Consider the following 22,328-nt stretch of genomic DNA (forward strand, 5'->3'; position numbering starts at 1 on the left):
TCGTCTACTCGATTGTTGTTTTTGCTGTTTTATGTTGTTATTGCTTTGCCTCCGCTTCAACTGATGAGAAATAATGTTTGCGGAAAAATAAGATTTGTTTATTTTACGAACGATTGATTTTGCCCCCACCACCCATTCAAAGCCCCCATCCCATTTTGCTACTGTCCACTCTCCCATTCAATAGCTCATCATGACTGCTTCTCGTCCTGGGACCTCCACTTGTCTGCGCTTCATTTTGCGCAGCTTAAAAATTAATTATCGCCGGATCTTTTTTTGAAGGGGAACGGGGTGGGGCTACTGAACCAATGTTGGATGGTCAATGGAATCATCGTTGGATAGCATGTCATTTATTTTTAGGCTTTACAACTTTCTCTGTAAATATTTCATCAAAGTTTCAATTCAATTCTCAACGAGCCATTAAATTCGGAGATTTTGATAAGGAATTAGCTTTGATTTAGAATATCAGAGATTTGCACTTGTTTCGTTTTTTTTTATTTTTCATTTTCTTGCTGATGTTTTTCTAATTCACTTACCGGGCAGAAAAATGAGGAGCATTAATATGGCCAGTCCACAGAAATAGAACTGGCTACGCCCATTGTGTTGTCCATATGACGACATTGTTGTTGTTGTTGTTGTCGTCTGCTTTCGTCTCTTTGTCCTGCAGGATATTTGCATGTGGGCGACCATCGTTGCCGTCGTCGTCGTTGACAACATTTGAAATTTTTTTTGCTTTTATTGTTTTGCTTTGTCTTGGTTTTTCTGTCGTTCTGTATTTTCTTTTTGGTTTTTTTTCCTATGGTGGGTATGGGGGCCACTGGCCACTTCCGGCTATGGAACCTTATAAATATATATTGGCCAATAAATGTCAATTTTATTCTTGGTATTTCTGTCTGCACTTTTTATCCCGTTCATTCAAGATTTGAGCTGTAATTAAAGAGAAACAAAATTTATTTGAATGCTAAAAACTTTTTAATATACTTTGGGCATAGGATTAAGATTTTAGTATAAGATCCAAGACAAATATGGTTACCGCAATTTATTGTAGAAACAAGGAATAAATCTATTTCATTTCAATTTAACCACAGAGTTTCAACTTGACCAAACAAAATACAGTGATTAATGCAATTAATTCACTGGTTTAATTAACAAAAAACGCCTTACTAGGTGTGGGACATATCCACCCAAAACTCCTCGACATACAAACAGACATACATATACCCAAATCGATTTCATTTCAGCACTAATCCTCGTGTGTTTCCGAACCAAATGAAAAAATAATAGTAGGTATTAACAAAGCGGGAGGATAAAGAAAAAAGACACAGAAAAAGACACTGAAAAAGTGGGAGCAAAAAACGCCAACGAAAGTTGCAAAAGGCCAAGAAAAAGTTCTATCCATTTAATTGAAACTACGCATATTACACTTTCACCATATAAAAGGGGCATACCCAAAGCTCCCATTTCCTCCCACATCTCTTTTCTTCACTTTGGCTTAAACGAGCATTTCCTAATTGTCTTTTTCCCCTCTCGCTCGAGAAAAAAAAACCAACTTCAATCCACACTTTAATTATTTTACATTTAAATAAAATTCACACACACACACATGTGAATCTTTTTGGTTTGTATACTCTACCAATTAAGGGTCTATCAATGAACAAAAAGCAGGACCTACAACATACCTATATCAAATGTTTCTTTTATTCCAAACTAGATCATAGTAAGTTAAGCATTTCTCATCTAATATTGATTAGATAGAGATAGAGGTTAAGTTTACTTTATCAAAATAAGACATTAGATCTTAAGTTTTTGTCAAGTTTGTATTGAAACACTTATATGAAAACTTTCTGTTAGAAAGTATAAGAGTACTCCAAAAAAGTAGACTATGTTATTATCAATAGGTGACAATATTAAGCATGAACTCTTATAATATCTTGTACCGAATGAGTATACCCAGTTTCAATGAATCAATTGAATAAATTTGATACCAAGCCCTGGGATATAAAATTAATTCTTACATTGAAATATTTAAAAACCTTGGCTTATAAAGTTCCATAAAATATATAAATATTGTTTTCGTATTCAATTTTTGTGCTTACCAAATAAAGTTTGGTAAGGGTATACAAATAATGTCATCTATATGTATGTAATGATGCCTGCTTTTCGAGCCCTTCTTTAGCTTGTTTGTTTTTGTCGTTAAAACTTGTTTTTCTGGCAAGGGATGGGGACATTTGCTCTTGGCAATATCATTCTGGCTCTCATTCGCTCATTTGAACCAAAACGTGACACTCACACATATACACAAACACATTAAACATTTCTTTGTCGTTGCTTTTTTTTTTATAAATTTAAATGTTTGCCTGCTTTTACTACTATTCTTTTTTGTGAATGAGTGTGTGTGTGTGTGTTTTTTCTTTTGCCTAATAAGTTTGCCAAGTTTGGCATTAAAATCGCCATCTATGCCAAAGATAGAAAGGGATAGACTTCACACTATACCAAATCTCTTGCTCTCTCTCACTTACTCTCCACATTTAAGGTAATGAGCACATACAAAATGCAATTAAAAGCTTGTTGCCAAAAATGCAATTTTCCGTATCTTTTCCTTTTGGTTTTCCCTTTGTGTTTTGCATTTGTTATTGTTTTCCCCTGTTAAATATAGAAGTGTGTATGTATGTAAATGAATATTTTTTCGACAGTTTACTTTAGCCTTGGCTTCCGTGCCGAAAAGTATGCAAGGCATTAATGCATTTTATGGTCCAAAAGTAGACGAGGGCGCGCATGTTTTTAACGATGTTGGGGAAAAAGTGGCAAACGAAAAAAATATTGTAATTGAGCCATGAAAGAAGCGGTAAGTAAAATCCCGATAGTAAAAATAGTTTTCGTCTCTTTCTCTTTTAAACATAGAAGCAAAAATGTTAATTAATTAAAAAATTTAGGTTAGTTTAGTTATTTAGGTCATTGAACATTATTATTACTATTATTAGAGGAATGTATAAAACTAGGAAGAGTTTGAAAGTCATTGTAACAATTTGATTATTTTTTGTTATTTTAGAGCGAATGATCTCGATGGGAAATGGCAGATCTTCAATGGCTGCAATTAGGGGCAAATTCACCTCCTAAATTGGTAAAAATTCATGACCAATTTCACCTCCCAGAAGTTCATATAGATCGGTCACTACTGATAAGGTTGCCTTTATAGATATAGCCACTCTTGGGTCTGAAGATTCTACTCTCTATATCAAAAGCATGTAACATTTTTTCGTTTCTGAAATACCAAATAAACCAAAAAAATTTAAGTAAAATAAAAACATTTACAAATAACTAAATGATTTAGTCTAAATCATTAACTGTAATGGTATTAAATGTTTTTTACATAAAGTTTAGACGACACTCTTTAAAATATTTGAAAAATTTGAGTCAGTTCTTTTATTGTGCTCCTTAAATCTAAAGATCTTATTTTCTCTTTTGTTTGGTTTGTAAAAAAATAATATAAAAATCTGATAACAAACAAAAACAGAAAGTTCTTATAAATTTTCATATCTACTCTGTTTGTCGTCTTTGCCGACTCGTTGTTACTCATCTCAATGAACTGATTTTCTTTTTCATCTTTTGTATGCCATTTTTCAGTTATTTACGCCAAAAGTACTTTGCTGCATTCATATTTACATCCAAAAAATACACAAAACAAAGTCAAAGCCTCTCAGCCACATGTGCCGTATCTTTGAGATAGGAAATAAAAGATTTCACAGAAATTCCCGAACCCCTGCATCACCAAAAAAATATTCCCCTATCCATCGTGGGGAGCAAACAACTTAGCCACGCCTCCATCTGCCCACCACCCATGTGAGGGAAAAGCGTTTAAAGGCAACTTGACACGCCGGGCAAATAAAATCTAAACTTCTTAAAGCAAAAGCACAAGATGAACCTTGGATGCAAACCAAGATGGATGAAACGACGAGAGGAGTGAACAGCAGAGACAAGAAGAAAACTGAAATACGAAAAGCAGTAAAAAATGATAAACGCTTCAACTGATGACACATTCAGTTTCACACACGAACGACTTTCAATTTACATTTGATGTTTTATGTTTCGCAGCATTTACGAAACGAACCAAGAGCCTGGCACTGGCTAAAAGAAGCAGAAAGAGGGAACAAAAAATCACTCATACGCACCCACGCACATGAGGATTGGCGCCCGACGTTTGACGCCAAACCAAAACAGCAAAAGCAAAGGAAAAGCAAAAAATAAAAAGGAAAGACCCCCAAAAAGAACTTACCAGTAAGTTAGAAAAAAAAAGAAAAAAATAACAGCAACAACAACAAAAACCCAAGCAGACGACGCCGGTGCCAAGTAGACGCAGGAATTTGCTAGGCTTCAACACGGTGAAAAGCCAAAGAGTTGCGAGAATGGGTCGAAAAGCGGGGCGGGACAAAACATTGTGCAAATAAACGAAAAATATTTTGTACTTCAAATAGAAAACGATGACAACAAGGGACGAACATATGCGAGGAGGTGGCAAGAGGTAGGAATATTTTGCAACACGCATAATTTTTAACTAGAGCCAAAAATCTGCTTCAGCTTGTGCTCCTGTGAGTGTGTGTGTGTGCGTTTGCTTAGAGAGTGAAGCTAAATCAGGCATTTCTTTACCTATTTCAATAATTCGCTTGAGTTATGTCGGCTTGACTAGGTTCTTGTAGGGATTCCAAGAAGTCTTAATAGGTTTCATGTCTTGTCCAAAATTTTATAAATTTTTCCATGGAATTTAATACAGGGGTCATTATACTTAGGAAGGGTTCTGTCGCTCTAAGATTAGATCTTACAAGTTATAAAATGGAATGTCATGTAGAAGAGTTGTATGAAATTGAAAGTGCGTAGTGTTTTTGATGATATATCGTCAAGGAATGACAAATGATTTAGATTAATATTGCAATAGTAATCTCTATCTTGATCCCATTGTAGTTTTAAGGGAGTGGCTCTACTTTAATTGTAAACGGAATAAAAAGGTTCAGGTGCATAATATTTCAGGTATTCTTTTTAAAATGTTTTCTTCGGAAAAGTTTCGTGATTAAAATATTTAGTAACTTTAAATTGAAGGTTATTACTAAGGATAAAGAGGTAGAAATGCATCCTAAGGCCTGAAGCTATAAGAGAGTCATAATGTGATTATAAAATAAAAGCATAACAGAGTTAATCATATCGATTACATTCGTTGCATATACATACATCTGTTTTTCGTTTCGGGATGTGAAGCTTGGATTTATTTCATACGTTGGAGGTAGTTTTTTTGATAAAAGTTTCCCCATTAGATGTTTCAGTTGGATTTGAAGCACATCAATTAGGGGGATGAGGTTCCATTGTTTTATTCATGAATGAAAACTTTATGTAGAGACTTTTTAATTTGACTTACATGTTTACCTATTTACATGGACTCATTAGCAATTGATCAATCAGGGTTTTTGTAATCACTTTCCACTGAAGTTGCCTCCATCGCCACCGGTAGACCCTTTTTGCCATCTTTTATGCCATCATTCAACTTTTATGTAGGAAAAACAAAATGCCTTAACCCATTGGTGTTGGGTTCCCATGTCATCGTCATTGTGTCGCTTGTTGTTGGAGCAGCTGCCAACCTTTCTTAGACCGCAAAAACTCATTACAGGTTACTTCACAGCTATCTACCCCTCTCCCTTGCAATCTTGCCATCACTCTCTCTCTCTCTCTCTCTCTCTGTGTGTTTCCTTCTCTTTATCCATGTTTCTCTTATCCGTTTTGTTTCTATTGCCTGTTCTGAGTGCGTTTTTGCTATTTCGCAATTAAAACTTTCATTAAAGTAATTAAAATTGCAACAAAATAAACAAAAATACAATCAAAATCTGCAAGGTCTGACAGAGAGAGCTAGAGAGAGAGAGCTTAATGGAGAGTAAGAGGCGAAAACAACAGAGACAAAAGAGGCAGAGAGAATTTGACAGAGACACAAAAAATGCAGTTAAAAATGTTGGGGAAGGGAAAGAGTGACAAATATAAACAGCAGTATAAATAAAATGGCAGAATGTAAATGGTGAGGAAATCGAGAGAAACAGTGAGTAAAACAGAGAGAGGGAAGGAGTGGAACAAAGAGAGAAGGGATAATAAAATGTGGTAATTGTAAATAAGTGGAAAATGAGTGCCAAGGGAGGCTGTGTGGGGCCACATGGTTAACGAAAAGTGGGCGTACCTCCTACCTATCTCCCACCTACTCCCCCTCTATGCATTTGGCGGGATAACATTTTAAATTCAAATTAAACGACTGCCAAAGCCACAAAAAGGATTGACACGAAAGTTAGTGCCCAGCCAGGAGCTCTTGCCGAAGGATGAGAATCAGCCGCAGCAGGATCTGGAACAGGAGCAAAGGCAACCGCAGCTCTTGTTGGCAACTGACAGATGCCCTTGTTATTGTTGTTGTCGTTGTTGCTACTGTTCAACTATTGTTTTATTTGAGTTTGACATTTGCATAGCAAATACCAAATACAATGAGAGCCAAACAGAGACAAAGAGAAAGAGAAAGGCAGTGAGTCGAAGAGAATTGCAGCAGTGGAAAAATCCCGTTAATTGTGTAATTTTCAATTAATTTGCAGGATAATTTGTAAATAAGTTTTTGTCGCTGCCCAAAATGCAACACTTGCCTTTAAGGCAAACCAACACAAACAAACAAAAAGGCTTTTTATACCCTAACGAAAGGCATATTAGAAAAGTAAAGAAAAAACAAAATATTTATGTTTTTTGGATGATTTAGGCAGTCCAGGTCCAACTATACCATCTTTGAATGTTTCCCATGGGATAAGTACATAATGTTAGAAACGTCAGTGTTTAAATAGACATTGAAAATATAGTTAAAGTGTCTTCTCTCACAATCGGCCTATATTCAGGCACAGTTAAATCCTTCAGTTATATGTTGCAGTCTGCGTTATGTTGACTAAAATGATTCAATATTAAAAGGTTTTAAAAAGTTCATTAATTATGTTTTTAAGACTATAACAATTTCTAAAACACAACCATGGAAAATTATGATAAATTTTGTAAGCAAAATAATATGTTTTTGATATCAAACAAATTGTAGCCAGTTTTTTATTACTAAAATATTATATTGAAATATCATCATCTGCAAATAATTAGTCATATATGTAAGAGCGTACCATAAATTGTCTCATATACATACATACATATGTATACATATTATGAAAAAAATTAAGGTATTTACAAAGGGTATATAAACCAAAAAAATTTAAAGCAAACAAAGTTAGTCGGGGATTTTTTTTATTTTTATTTCATGTGCTTTTGGGTATAACATTTTCCCAAATTAGTTTTTCTTCTGTCTGGTGGACATGTTGTTGCATATAAATTGGAAAATCAAATGATTAAATGTGTTATACTATGAAATAACTAACTTATTCAATGTGACCCATGAGAAAATGCACTAGACGAATACTTTAGTCTTTCCATTTCTTTTGTGGATGCATTACAAGTTAAAGTAAATGTTCGTCATGAACATTTATCCCATAAATCACTTTGATGACCTCAAGTCAACATTACCTGTCAAAGTTTCTGCCCCTTCCCCGCTCTGACTCAAATAATTCCATGTAAACATATCCATCAACATGTAATTGCAGTCAATGTTTGAGTCTTTTCCAGCTTTTTCTCTGAGCTGTTATTTGGGACTCTATCTGACCAAAGGATGCACGCAAACACAGACACACATACACATAGGACTTAATAGAGACCCATGCAGATGACCAACAAGAGTCACTTGACCCACATGGTTGGGCAAGCAAATCGCCACACAAAAATGCATGTCATACTTAAATAATTGAAATGCCCAGAGCACCACGATTAGGACCAGTTGAGCAGGAGTAAAAAATATCCTTAGATCAAATGATCTAACCGATTACTTAAACGGACTTAACCTATTTTCTCAATATAAGCTAGACTTATTTTTGATATTTGATTGCTTATTTTTAGGTTAAAAATAATGGGAATTTTGAAGGTGACAACGACTAAAATAAGACTAAATAGAAGATGAGACTTTATTTAAATGTATATCTAAACTTAAATATGTGCCTACCGAAGGTACAAGGTAAGGACAACAGCTAAATATTACATACCTTTATTTTATTATTCTTGTTTGCTTTGTTTGAAAATTGATTTGCTTTTCTATTCAATACAACAATTGATTTGCTGTTCATAAGACAATTTCGCAAAGAGCAGTCCACGGGGAAATTCAATAGTACCTTTTGTTTGCTGCTTTTAAAACAAGCAATTTCATTTGTAATCTGCTTTACAAAGCAAAGTTTTTATTACATTTTTTTTTGTAATATTTTTCTAATTTCTGTTCTTGGTATACAAAAGGCTAAAACCATAGCCATTTGTTTGGATGTCAGCAGAAAATTACACAAAAAAAGCGATGACCGAAGCTCCGCATGACACATGAATTTATTGCATTCAAAAATATGAAAAGTTTCATCACAACAACGATGAGCAGGACCACCGTAGGACAGTAGTTGCAGCAACAGCAACATGGAGTAGTGCCTCTGTCTGGTTTTAATAAAAGGGCCCAAATCTACCCCATTCCCAACAGCAGGCGCATTTATTGGGCACAAAATAGAAGGGTGGGGCACAATTGCTGGGACAACAGGCGGTGCAGGTGCATTCCATGCAGGGAAGGACTGGTCCAACAGGACCGCTGCTTAGGCGATAGGAAACCACAGCACAGGGAGGCGGGCCACAACACGCAATGCTGCAGGGTCCACAACAACCTGGGCCACAAGGTCCACAGCCAGCACAGCCTGTACAGCCAGAACAGCAGCTCGATCTTGGTCCACAAGGACCGCAACGCGGACTACATCCACCGCGAGGACCACCGCAGCCCATGATGTCCTTGTGTGGTTGTCGCAACCAACCTGTTGTTTGCTATCTCAGTTAGTTCTCCTACTTTTTGCGCAAAAAATGTGCTAAATATGCCAAGCGAACTGTAAGGCTTTCACCCTCACCGAGTTTCGCACGCCAATTTTAGCACTTTTTTTGACTTTTGATTGCAAAAAGACTTCAATTTTTTTGGTTAAATAAAAAAAGGTTGTACTTTTCGTTCGGATGTCAAATATTTTAAAAAATATGACAACTACCGCAATGGTCATGCTTGAACCAAAAAAACAATATCAAATGGATGGGTTTAGCAGTTACCTTTAGCCGATTCAATTAAGTTATAGTCAACGCTGCCAAATCTAACTCAATTAATGGTCTGAACTTGATTTGGAGTCGGCATTGGGACCAAAAACATGCTAAAGCAACGTTTCGAATCTGGCTAAAGGACTTTAGACGGAAATTTGTTTCGAGTTTTTTAATGGGTAAATATTAAATTTTGAATAAGTATTATTATACTAGAATATTTCATAAAATAAACTCAAATGCTATAATGGACTACAAGGACAATAGACGTGCAGTTATTTATCGATTTTCAAATTCTAAAAAAGTATTTAGACATAAATATAATTCTGACAAAGAACCTGATCAACCTACACATTTATGCCTTTAAGTTGTATTTATTTTTCTATTTACAATATTTTCTTATGAACCTTTCACGCTAAAGCGATTTCAACCCTAAGCCGGTGATGACTTCAGTTTCATCTGTCATTCGAACAAGGTTGTAGTAAACGTAGACGGCGGTGAAGGATATGTCAACAAACTGTCAAGGTAACACAATCCAAACACACACATTTCCATTCATTTCAATTCCCATTTCGGCTCTAGCAACACCTTTTCCTCATTCGCTCGATTTTGTGTGTAGACTCATTGTCTAGCTGGGAAATCAACTACTTCGAAATCCAATCCAAAAATGTGCGGTGGCTGGGCATGTTGTTCGTATGGACTTGCCTGTTCCAATCCACCACTATCGACGCTGCGTTACACAGGACGTAACTTCACACCAACACCTTGTGGAGCCTATGATAACTGTTCACCCTGTTGTGGTGGCTGTTGCGGCGGTGGCGGTTGTTGCTGATGACGTACAATTAACTACCTGGGATGCCTAAGATAAGGGAATGAAGTTGCTGAAGGAGCGAGTGGTAAGCCAAATGATAAGCCACCTTGCGGTCTCAATCTTCTCAATTGTTTCATTGTGTGCCAATCTTTCAATATTTCTTAGTGGGCTGGGAGATGTGTGTCAAATTAATAGTTTCATCTACAATTCAGTCGTTGTCAGCTAAAAAATTTCAGCAAAATATATATTTTATTCTATAATTACAGGGTAAGTTGTTTACATTAACTAAAGCAAAAGTTTGCATCTTTATAACGAAAATTTCCTATAGGATTTTATCATTTTATCTGCAAATATGTGCGAGAGCTGAGCTTGTGCTTTGCAATTGGTTATATACCGAGTGGAGCCAAAGATCCTTCGACGCAATAGTTCTGATTGCTTCAAATCTGGTAGTCCCTGTGAAAGCTAAAATTCGTGAATAGCTGTGGGTGAAAGGTGTCTTGAGCAAAGCATCTGACTCATGGAGACGTGATCTAATAATTTTCACGATACTGACAAACGACTCGAATATTTCATAAATTTAAAATAAAATAAACCCGAAATCATAGCATTTAAATTCTCTTGTTAAAGAAATTTAGCCTAGCAATCGGTATCCACAGCCTGAAGATTGTGAAATTATCGACTACCCAAATGTAAGGAGCGCGCAATAAGTAAATGGGACAAAGACTAATCACATTATTTTCTCCAAAATATGCTGTTTTTCGTTTTCTCTTTTCCTTGTATATTTTAGTTGTATTATTCTTCAGCGATGACCAAAAAATTGTGAAAAAGTATCCCAGGGTTTTCTAGTTACATTAATTTTTAGAGGGCATAGTTGAGTTTTGCGTACGAAATAAGTAAATGGGACAGATTGCTTTGCTGTCATTTCTAGTTAGATAAGCACATGAAATCGGTACTTTGAATAACAAATTTGTTTAAAACTTTTAAAATAAACAAAAAAGAATTGATTTTTAGGTTTTATTATATTTGTTGCTATTCGTAACTATTTTTTTTTTTTATTAAAAAACGCCTAGATTCGCACTCTTTTCCGATGGAGAGCGTGGAAGATTTGAAACAATGTGTGATGTGGATAAAAACACAGTGAAAAATGACAAAAAAACGAAAAAAATTATGAAAGAAACTCCCAAACAAATGAATATAAAATCTAGCGATCAAATAAAACATCAGCGCATCCCAAATAGGTAGTAAATTTTCTCTATCGATATCTACGAGACGTGTGCATAAATCCTGCAGTGATCATATAATCCTTTATATGAAAAAAAAACTCACGAATCCGGAGCTTCTGCCTAGGCATAACGCTGCTCGTTTACAGTTTGACAACAAATACAAAGTTTGTACTCTCAGTTCGAACTGTGTGGATAAATATTGTTTTTATTAACCAAAAATGATTAATTTAGATAAACCCGAGGGGTAGCGCTATTACCAAAACAAGTCCATGTGTCCAGAAATTTGTATATGATTATATGGACGAAATTCCCGTTTATTGAAAGGACTCTTTTTATAACGCATAAAATAAACGCACAAAACTATGTTGAGTTGTCCAAGATCACTTTTGTGCAATTTGGACAGGATACATACATATTCTAGAGTTATAATGCACCCAATCATCTTGTTTAAAAGTGTCTCTAATGCTTATTTTAGTCTGGTCAACAAGCAGACTAGACCCAAATCCGATAAAAAATCTATAAATTAGGCATCTTGATTCAACGGCTTTATGCCCACGGCAAGCATTTTGCAAATTTACAGGGCTTATAAGAAGCCATTTTTCAGGATCGGACAAATTTAACATCCAAATGCTGTAAAACACGCTTAATTAAATGGCAACTCGTAAATTGGAATTGGTAAAAAACAGAAGAGAGGGATATTTAATTTTTTTTTTTTCATTTTAAAATTAGGACACAAATTAAAAATTTGTCCGTTTGAAAATATATTGTTTGATATTTTCCAAATTTTGCCCTAAGCTTTTTTCCATTTTAATGGGCTGAAATATATTTATAAATTTAAGAAGTTTATAGATAAAATTATTTTATTTGAATATCCTAATCGGTTTAGTTGGTTTAGATAGTAAGGTAGTGTCCCATTTACTTATTGCGCGCACCTTAGTTACGTTAAAAATACCCCAAGTACGGCAACACTCAATCTGCGAGAACAAAACAATAAAGGCAAAGAAAATGTAGTTTTTTAGACATTTAAATTTTATTGCTTCTTCCCATAAGTTCAACCAGTTCTTGTTCTATAAATTCTTCGTTCTCCTAAGTCTTTTTACCCGATGCAGAACAATCCTATTCACAGTAGTAACATCTGTATGGTGGGCAAGTCCAAGATCCCCACTGTGGACAAGATTCAGTAATTTGAACAGCTTACATCTACTTGATGTGAATGCGCATCCCCATTTCGTTTGTTGCGTAGCTCAGCCTAATAGAAAGGTCCAAAGCAGCCCCATTCTGAGCAGCAGCGACACCTGTTTGGTGGGCAAGTCAAGGGTCCACAGGGTGGGCAAGGTCCAGGGCAGCAATTGGAATAGTTCATGGCAGAAGCAGGACCGACAGGACCATAGGCCAGAGCGTATGAAGCCGTCTTTTTACGCGATGGTTTTCTTCAGTTCTCAGTATGCAGAACAGTCCTATTCACAGTAGTGACATCTATATGGTGGGCAAGTCCAAGATCCCCACTGTGGACAGGATTCAGTAATTTGAACAGCTTACATCTACTTGATGTGAATGCGCATCCCCATTTCGTTTGTTGCGTAGCTCAGCCTAATAGAAAGGTCCAAAGCAGACCCATTCTGAGCAGCAGCGACACCTGTTTGGTGGGCAAGTCCATGGTCCACAGGGTGGGCAAGGTCCAGGGCAGCAATTGGAATAGTTCATGGCTGGAAGAGCAGGACCGATAGGACCAAACGCCAGAGCGTATGAAGCCGTCTTTTTACGCGATGGTTTTCTTCAGTTCTCAGTATGCAGAACAGTCCTATTCACAGTAGTGACATCTGTATGGTGGGCAAGTCCAATATCCCCACTGTAGACAGGATTCAGTAATTTGAACAGCTTACAGCTTCTTGATGTGAATGCGCATCCCCATTTCGTTTGTTGCGTAGCTTAGCCTAATAGAAAGGTCCAAAGCAGCCCCATTCTGAGCAGCAGCGACACCTGTTTGGTGGGCAAGTCGATGGTCCACAGGGTGGGCAAGGTCCAGGGCAGCAATTGGAATAGTTCATGGCAGGAAGAGCAGGACCGACTGGACCATAGGCCAGAGCGTATGAAGCCGTCTTTTTACGCGATGGTTTTTTTTTTCAGTTCTCAGTATGCAGAACAGTCCTATTCACAGTAGTGACATCTGTATGGTGGGCAAGTCCAAGATCCCCACTGTAGACAGGATTCAGTAATTTGAACAGCTTACAGCTTCTTGATGTGAATGCGCATCCCCATTTCGTTTGTTGCGTAGCTTAGCCTAATAGAAAGGTCCAAAGCAGCCCCATTCTGAGCAGCAGCGACACCTGTTTGGTGGGCAAGTCCATGGTCCACAGGGTGGGCAAGGTCCAGGGCAGCAATTGGAATAGTTCATGGCAGGAAGAGCAGGACCGACTGGACCATAGGCCAGAGCGTATGAAGCCGTCTTTTTACGCGATGGTTTTTTTTTCAGTTCTCAGTATGCAGAACAGTCCTATTCACAGTAGTGACATCTGTATGGTGGGCAAGTCCAAGATCCCCACTGTAGACAGGATTCAGTAATTTGAACAGCTTACAGCTTCTTGATGTGAATGCGCATCCCCATTTCGTTTGTTGCGTAGCTTAGCCTAATAGAAAGGTCCAAAGCAGCCCCATTCTGAGCAGCAGCGACACCTGTTTGGTGGGCAAGTCCATGGTCCACAGGGTGGGCAAGGTCCAGGGCAGCAATTGGAATAGTTCATGGCAGGAAGAGCAGGACCGACTGGACCATAGGCCAGAGCGTATGAAACCGTACCACAGGGACAAGTCATTTTTCTGAGCTATTTGTGTACACGAAAACTGAGCCAAAAATAATCAGATGGAAAGAGTTTTCCTTAAAAATGGCTTTTTCGATCCTTAAGCTAAGGATTCCTAGAATTTTGTAGAGAACAAAGAATTTTTTACTGGGAAAATTTTGTTTTTTTTTTTCGGGAAGTTGTGCACAACACGAGAGACTACAAACGAATGAGCTCTACAAACTGGGACTCTGACCCAAGTACACAAAAATTTTGACATTTCCTATGCAAGGCCTACTAAAAATTTAAAATATCGATCAATTTGTTACATTCAGGAAAATTTCACACATCAATGATTTAACATCAGCACGGGAAAAAAACGGAAAGAAGAAGGATGAAGCATAAGAAGAAAAAATTGAATTTCTTTAACGACAAAATAGCAAAGCAACAGTTTCGAACCCCTCGAAGCAAAAATAAGAAATCATTGAAACATGTCTAAAAAACATATACATATACATATGTATATGTACAAGGGAAAATGGGAAAAACACCAGCAAAATGCCAAAGGATTTTTCACCAGGACCTGCTTTTTTTCTAAACTGGGCCAAAGTTGTTGGCGTCGTTGTCCTCGTAGCCGTAGATGGCAGACATGAAAGTCTATTAGACTCAACGAAGCAACCTTAACGTCATTTTCCAGCTTCCTTTCGGATGGGGGTTAATGTGAGTCTCTATCTCTTTCTCTGTGAGTGTGTCAGGATAAACATACACACACACGCACACATACATACATAGGTTTTTTGTGTGTGTGTCTGTGAAAGTTGTTGTGATTCACAAAAGCTGACAAGCTCATCGATCCCTGAACATTAGCTAAACATAAATTACACAGATGACTGAACAACAATTGAGGCGTTTATTATAATGTGTGTTCACACTTGAGGCTTTTTGAAAAAAACCAAGTTGCGATGCATTCACCGTGTAAAGAAGATGGCATAGGCTCACATAAAGTGGAAGGGAGACGGAGACTAGAACCAACCAGTCAGATTTCTTGACTTGAACTTCACAAACAAAAACATACAAAGGTGCCTACTCCAACGCGATAAATAGATGAGTTGACAAAGTGGATGAAAATATGGAGGAATAGAGATAAGAAAAATTACATATGTACATATAAGACATATGTAATTTTTCTTATTTTCCATTTAATTAATTTTTTTCACTGATTTTTCATATGTCTTATATATATGAAAATTTGGGTTGTGGTTGTTATATAATTCTTCATCATGCAAAGGAAAAGTTGGTTTTGAGAAATTTCAAATATTTATATAGACAAAATATATAAAGTGTCTTGGCCATATGCTAGTTTATATAAACATTAAGTTTACTAAATTAAATGTACTTAGATACTTAAGTCGATTCGATTTTAGCAGCTTAATACTAGACTAGATAGTAGACCCTTTAATCGCTTTAATGAATGTCTTTTAAACGAAAAAAGTTGATGGATTGCAATTGCTATCTATTAGAAATGCTAAGTACAAATAAGGTATATGTATGAACAGTAGGAGAGATAACTGGGAGTATGAATCGGTATCGATAGAATGAATATGCATGAGTTAGAAAAGGTCTTTCAAATGAGTCTGTGAAGTAGTGTCTGGAGAGTCGTTCGGACTATGTAGGGACTAGAGTCAAGTTCTTTGAGGAGAGAAGTTTGTGTGCTGTGTGTTCGAAGAGTGTACCGAAGAGTTAAAGGAAAACATAGAAAAGCCAAGCCCTATTAAGTCGTCTCACAACTCGGAAGTCTTAATATAGAACTCCCAAATATATTCTGTTTTATTTTTACTATATTCATTAAAACTGTTTCAAACCTTTTTAAGACGTCTCAAATTAAGAAAGGTAATGAAAATAATGTGCATAGAATTAAGTAGGAATTAGAAATATTTGGAATAATATATATATTAGGAATAATATATAAATTTAAATTAGGAAACTGCTTAGAAACATTTTCATCATAAATTGCAAGTTGCATAATTCTTGTTCTTGTTTATGTATGAGTATTAAAAGATGAAGACTTTTGTGAATTGTTTACCCAGTTACAAAACTTGACAACAGTTTCGTGATTCATTGAAAAATCTTGAACAAAGTAAAATATTTATTGATCAACTTTTCAAAAAAAGGAGAAATTTCAAGTAGTCGGTCATTTTCTGTCAACAAATTTCTCAAATTGTCTCTCGGCCAGTAAATAAAGTGAAGTTCCTTTTTGCTTTTGTGATATGAGCCGCAAAAGCCACTTAAAAATCAACCCACCCACACACAAAGATACTCACACATACATCTGTATGTGATAGGCAGATATACATATATACTGTGGCTCAAGACAAAAGTCTTCAAACAAAACTTTGCCAAAAATTGCCCATAACGAGCACTTGAAGAGAGAATGTGACATGTCAAAGTTCAGGAGGAGCAACTTTTGTATACCTTTTCAATGTAAGACCAAATTTAAAGTGTGTATGTTTTTCTGTATGTGTGTGTGTATGTGGGTGTGTGCCTGACCACAAAAACGACAAAAGAAGATAGCAGCAGCAAAAAGAAAACCAAAAATGCACTTAAAGGCCAACCAACATTTGTCTCAATGAAGGCCGAGTCACATAACTTACTATGTGGCTGGTTTTTTTTTTTTCTTCTTTCTTTCCTACGGTTTGCCTAATTTATATACAGTTTCCTCGCTCTCTGTTCCTGGTGGTCGGATAGGTATACTTGAAGCCATATAATTGCGCTTATCTCTTGGCGTACACTCAAGTGGCCCCGGCTCAATATGTTTTTCGAGTGAAATGAAGTGCCCAGAAGTGGGGCCAGTATCCACCGCCTTTCCTTCCCTTAGCCACAGCGAGCCGCCACTTGAAAGCACAGCAAAAAACGACCAAGAAGCACCGAAATGGAAAAAAAGGAATCCCAACAGAAATTTTTGTATTTGATTTAAAAGAAAATACCTTTTTCATTTTTTGTTTGTTATTTACTTGTAAGTTGAAGCCTCTCATGGCTTTGCCTGTTTGTATTGCTGGTTTTCGTATATTCTTTTTGTTTGCGGTGACATTTTTATGTTTAGTTAAAGGGGAAAAAGTTTTTGGCTTCCGACCAATGCGATTATCTAAAATGGAGTGAACTCTGCTCAATTGCAGCCGTGGTCTAAACATAAATCAGTTTTTTAATAGCTCCTAATGCAAATAACATTGGCATGTCTATGAAAAAAAAGGAGATACTTAAATTTTATCTTAAAAATGTTACGAATAACTCAAAGTGTTAGATCGATTGGCAAGCGCTCTTTATTTTTAAGGTGAGGAGTTAATTTTAAAAACACAAGAAAACTATGACATTTATTTGTGAAAAGTTTTCTTTTCTTTGTGTATTACTAATTATTAAATCATTAGGATTTAACTAACAATTTTTATTCGCCTTGAGTAATATTTTGTTGGCCCTGGCAATTGACATTTTTAATATTTTGGTTTGTTGAAAGAAGAATTTTTTAAGTACACTTAAGATTATTGTCTTTAATGAAAAACTAGTTTCAACTTTTATTTTCTTCAGGAATTCGTGGAAACAAACTTAAAATATATTTCTTTAACTTTAATTGAATGAGAGAAAAGGAACAATCGCCCCTGGGTTACTCAATCGATGGAAGTAAACAATTAATATTTTTATAATTTTACCCACAAATCTTTATTAATTAGTGTAAGTCGTATATAGAACAATAGGCCATGCCCAAAACGGTAAATTATGACACTAATATTGAAATCGGGCTTGATTATAATTAAATATTTAATAAATATAAATCATATTTGGTCATTTTGGTTAAAAGGTTCTATAAAATTAATTTACTTTATTAAGAAACTTATCAATCAAAATTAAGCAACAAACTTCATTTAGTAAAAAATATATAACATCAGTCAATATTAGAATATTAAAAATAAGAATCAGAAATTGAATTTAAATATTAATTCAAAAATTAATTTAAAACTTAATACGGTAAAGAAAACGCTTCAATACAAAAATGCAACGTTAATTGAGTAATCTGTGATATAAATTTGAAATCTAATTTAAACAATGGAATAAATTATTGTACACAACATATTTTTTAAACTCTTTTATTCTTTTTATTAACTTGTTTTGGAAATGAATTTATAGGACAGTAAAAGCACATATTAACGAACTGGATGAAGTCTTCAATACTGTAAGTTAAGTCGTTTGAACAAATTAAAAATGTTCCTTTAAATACATACGATATTATATGGCATATTAATGAGGTAAAGAATTTCGACAATCTCCTCAGATTCGTTATATAGAGCTTTCACTGTTTATTTTTTATATAATAAGAAACGAAAAATCAATCAATATATAAATAACACTAATGACATAATTATTAAGTAAATTTAAAGTATGAATAATTTGTCACAGCAAATAAAAGGATTAAATTGGTTTAAAATAAAAGAGCCGAAAGCATTTATGAACATATTTTTTTTCACCTAAATTCTATTGAATTAAAATTGTTAAAACAAAATTTGTTGAGTGAGAAATACTTATGATTTGAATTAAAATAAAAGCTAATGTTTGAGACATAAAAATTATTATTAAATGTAAGTTGTGGGCAACATTAGATGATGATTGGTAAAAAATAAAGATTCTATCAGGTAAAGCAAATAACTCTTTGAACTCTAGAGTTATGAACATTTGATGCTTGACTACAAAATGCTGTGTTCAATTTATTCAATGCATTCATCTATGGCATTTTTGTTTTCGAGTTTAACCTCGGTTAAGAAACACAGAGAGATAATTTAAAGGATTTGATGGGAAAATGAATCCAAGATGAACTCTAACTCGAATTTGAATAAATGTATGAGTTGTTGTTTGGAGTAGTTCAAGTTCTTCCTTTATTATTTCAGAGAAAGGGAAAGAGGCGCTAGCGGTGTTGGGCTTGAATCGATGTAATCGAAATAATTATCTAACAAAATTTTTTAATTTATAATAATTATTTACTAACACAGTAAGCCAATAACCATAGAGTCTTAACAATAGAATAAGACAATTTTACTTTAAATAAAAAGTTAAGACCTGAATATTCTAGTAAATACTAAGCATAACTTGGTCTTGAAAGTCCTCTGTTCTTTGAGTTGCAAGAAGCTATTGATTCACAATTCACATTCATATACTCATATTGAATATATATATTGAATATCAAATACTTTTATTCATGAACTCGTTTACAAAAATTAAAAGAGTTGTTTGAGTAATTAAAACTTTTTATATCGGTTTGTTAGTCATTGCAAAACAAAATAAAGCCAGCTATTTAATTCTCAGATCTCAATGAATATAAACCTTTAAGCAAGTTTAATAAATCTTATTCCTAGCCGCAGTTAAAATAAACCCTAAATTATCTGATTTAAAAAGAATTTTGTTTATTAGATGTAAATCACTGCTAAAATCTGCAAAAAAATTTAAGTAATTACTAAAGTCAACTATAGATCTAAGTCGCCTCTAGTTAAAGCTGAATAATTTGTTAAAGATTTCGAATAGTATTCCCATGGAAACCAGCACACTTTATTATATTTCTGAATATTGCAGTTAATTTTGGTCAATTGTTTATATAGCCGAAGTATACGTTTTTATGCTTTATGTTTAAATGCTTTTATTGAAAACGCTTTTATCACTTTGACACAACAACCAGAAGCTGCAATTAGCAGCATTTCACTTAAGGCACTTTAAATGCCAATTAAATGAAATGTTGTCATTTTGAATTTGAATTTAATCAGAATTAGTTTGCTTTCAGGAAAACATTGAGATGTTAAAGAATTCAAAGATGCAAACTCAGCTCTGACTGACAAACGCAAAGCAATAATTGGACAGCTAGCAGACATATTATTATTTTATGCCAGTTATTTAGGAAACGTTTAATTTGAATTTAAAATGGATTATGTCAAATGTCACTAGTGTATAGAGCAAGGAAAATAATAAAAAAAAAACACAAGTCACTTTAGGGCCAAAACTTGTCCGCTGGGCATGAGCTTACAAAATTTCATGTTACTCTTAAAAATAATTAAGATAAAGTATTCTATAATTCACAGTTTAGCCAGTTTAAGTACTACGGGGGCGGCTCTAATCATTTTAGGTTAACTCTCGAGAGGTTAGCATTTCACTTATAGTTAGTCAACTCTCACATAGTCACCATTTACTATTCATTTATCTTAACTATACGCCAACTAAAAAGTACGTACAATTCTCAGTTTGTTTTTTTTTTTTTAAAATACCTTTTTGGGGCATAACAAAACAGCAAATGTTATGACTCTCCGCCCAGCACTTTGAGTCTCTGAGTTCTGTTTGTTTTTGTTTGTATGTTTGTTTTGTTGCTTTTTGTGCCTTTATTGTAGTCTGGGCAATAAATTAACAAATTTAGCACGTTACAAGGCTTTTCTGCTTTGGGTTCTTTTTTTTTTACTTACACAGAAAAATTTACACACACAAACACTTACACAGATTCATACACAGACACACACACACCCATGGGCGAGTATACAAGCAGAGCAAAATACGGAGAAACACTCGCACGGACTCGAACTCGTGGGATTTGCGGAGACCGACAACAGAAAATTTTCTATAAAACGAGAGGAGCTTGACCTATGCCAGGGTCCAGGACAATGTGTTACATATCTTTCATAATTTAACGCGAAAAAATGGCAAACAAAGTTTTCTTTTTTTGGATTTTTATTTTGCGAATAAAACACTGTCCATTGGAAAGTTTGTTTTATACAAAAAAAACAAGGATATCTTTTTGTGTTTTGTTTTCGAATCTCTGGTGAAATATTAATTTGCACAATTTTTGACACTTTTTTGTTTACTGGGGTTTTTTGCTGGTTGTTTGCCTATTTGCTTGGCCAGCTAATGTTTGTTATTAACTTTTCGCATTGGTTTATTTAATTATTGTATTTATGGTTGTTCGTCTATCTCTTTCGTTTGCATGGTAATTTGTGTTTGTTGTTGCTGTAGCTGCTGACGAAGTTTGTTTTTGTTGCTTTCGTCGTCGTCGACGTCAATTTCAGTAGCAGAATTATTAGCAGCAGGACAACGAACCAAACGTTTTGACATTATCAACGTAACTGAAGCACTAGCCGCCGACATAGCGGCAGCAGCAGGAAGCTGTCGGGCATATCCTTTTGGCCGACGAGAACGACAACGCCAACAACACGACGACAACGATGCTCAAAATCGACACCAACGACGACGAACACCAACAATAACGGTAAAGACGAAAGCTATGACGAGGACGACTGCCACCGGCAGGCGAAGAGCACAAACTTGGCTTACTTGGCGCTCGGTTGTAATCGTCTTCACAGCGAGCACACAGAAAGCAAGAGAACCAACGACAGGATACTAATGAGAGAGTGAATTAAAAAGAGAGCAAGGGTAACAACTTGACGAAAGTATTGGGACATTTTTGTAAAGAACAGCTGTTGAGTAAATTAAGGGAAAGTACAGTATAAGGATTTGAAAGGGAAAAGCTTTTTCGAATTTACTCGAGAGTTTGGGATATTTTTAACAGAGGATTTCTGGTTGTCCTTAGATTACTTGCACCAAAATGGACTACTCTGGCGTGACAATCATAGCTTACCCAATGAAGGATGTGGTACTACGGAAAGTCTAAGATGCCTAAGCGGTAATTTAGTTACTAGAGTAATCTATTCGCCTTCCGCCTACTAAACATTTGGGACATTACCCATGTGGCTTTATCACTTTTCGAGTCTTAAGATTATTCATTTAACTATTTTCTAACAACTTTTTATTATTTGAGTTCACGTCATTGCTAACATTATATGACCATTTACTTAAACAGTTTTTTAGCCGCTTATTATCCTATCATTATCCTGTCCAGCTTACCAATTAAGATATATAATTATATAAATATTGATATGCTGTGACAAACGTTTCATAGTTCTTCAAATGGATAGGTTCAAGGAAGTTTGAAATAAGAAACATTTCTTTAAAATCTACAATAGCAAGAAGTTTTTATGGTTATGTCGTCCAAAGAATTGTTTAACTATTAGATATAGTTTCGTCTTGGACGAAAGTCCATAAAAATAGCTATGAACATTTGAAAGGAATGGACAATAGTAGCCTAATCAAGAGCATCTGGAGCATAGTAGATCAACATTTGGTCGTTCTAAGTTGTGCTTAAACGGAAACAATGTGCATTAATGGTCCAACTAAAAACAATAAAGACTACAACTTAAGAGATAACGGATTAAGTATTCATCTAACTAACGGAAATAACACACACACACAAACCCACAC

The 22,328-nt window shown here is 35.2% G+C and overlaps 3 protein-coding genes across 3 annotated transcripts in view; 1 reads left to right on the forward strand and 2 right to left on the reverse strand.

Annotated features, from left to right (window-relative positions):
• beat-Ic (beaten path Ic) overlaps nucleotides 1–21,122 on the reverse strand; it is a 58,325-nt gene extending 37,203 nt beyond the window's left edge. The window contains exons 1-3 of the mRNA XM_068283933.1: nucleotides 20,483–21,122; nucleotides 20,291–20,411; nucleotides 534–924 (exon numbers count right to left, since the gene is read on the reverse strand). Coding sequence (XP_068140034.1) covers nucleotides 534–714 — 181 coding nt within the window. The 5' untranslated portion in view covers nucleotides 715–924; nucleotides 20,291–20,411; nucleotides 20,483–21,122. The remainder of the gene's footprint in view (nucleotides 1–533; nucleotides 925–20,290; nucleotides 20,412–20,482) is intronic.
• LOC137572164 (uncharacterized) lies at nucleotides 9,742–10,613 on the forward strand. The gene is made up of 3 exons (XM_068283934.1): nucleotides 9,742–10,085; nucleotides 10,166–10,267; nucleotides 10,329–10,613. The coding sequence occupies exon 1, from the start codon at nucleotides 9,857–9,859 to the stop codon at nucleotides 10,019–10,021; it is 165 nt and encodes a 54-aa protein (XP_068140035.1). The 5' UTR covers nucleotides 9,742–9,856; the 3' UTR covers nucleotides 10,022–10,085; nucleotides 10,166–10,267; nucleotides 10,329–10,613.
• LOC137572166 (uncharacterized) lies at nucleotides 12,232–14,033 on the reverse strand. Its single transcript, XM_068283936.1, has 2 exons — nucleotides 14,018–14,033; nucleotides 12,232–13,698 (listed from the first exon to the last, which is right to left on the reverse strand). The coding sequence occupies exons 1-2, from the start codon at nucleotides 14,031–14,033 to the stop codon at nucleotides 13,505–13,507; spliced, it is 210 nt and encodes a 69-aa protein (XP_068140037.1). The 3' UTR covers nucleotides 12,232–13,504.
• Nucleotides 21,123–22,328: the final 1,206 nt, after the last annotated feature.

Source organism: Drosophila tropicalis, unplaced genomic scaffold (genome assembly GCF_018151085.1).
Source record: "Drosophila tropicalis isolate 14030-0801.00 unplaced genomic scaffold, ASM1815108v1 contig_237, whole genome shotgun sequence".
Lineage (NCBI taxonomy): Eukaryota > Metazoa > Arthropoda > Insecta > Diptera > Drosophilidae > Drosophila > Drosophila tropicalis.

Bases quoted from the DNA above. Each gene is read 5' to 3' on its own strand.
- LOC137572164 (XM_068283934.1), top strand. From the start codon at position 9,857: ATGTGCGGTGGCTGGGCATGTTGTTCGTATGGACTTGCCTGTTCCAAT.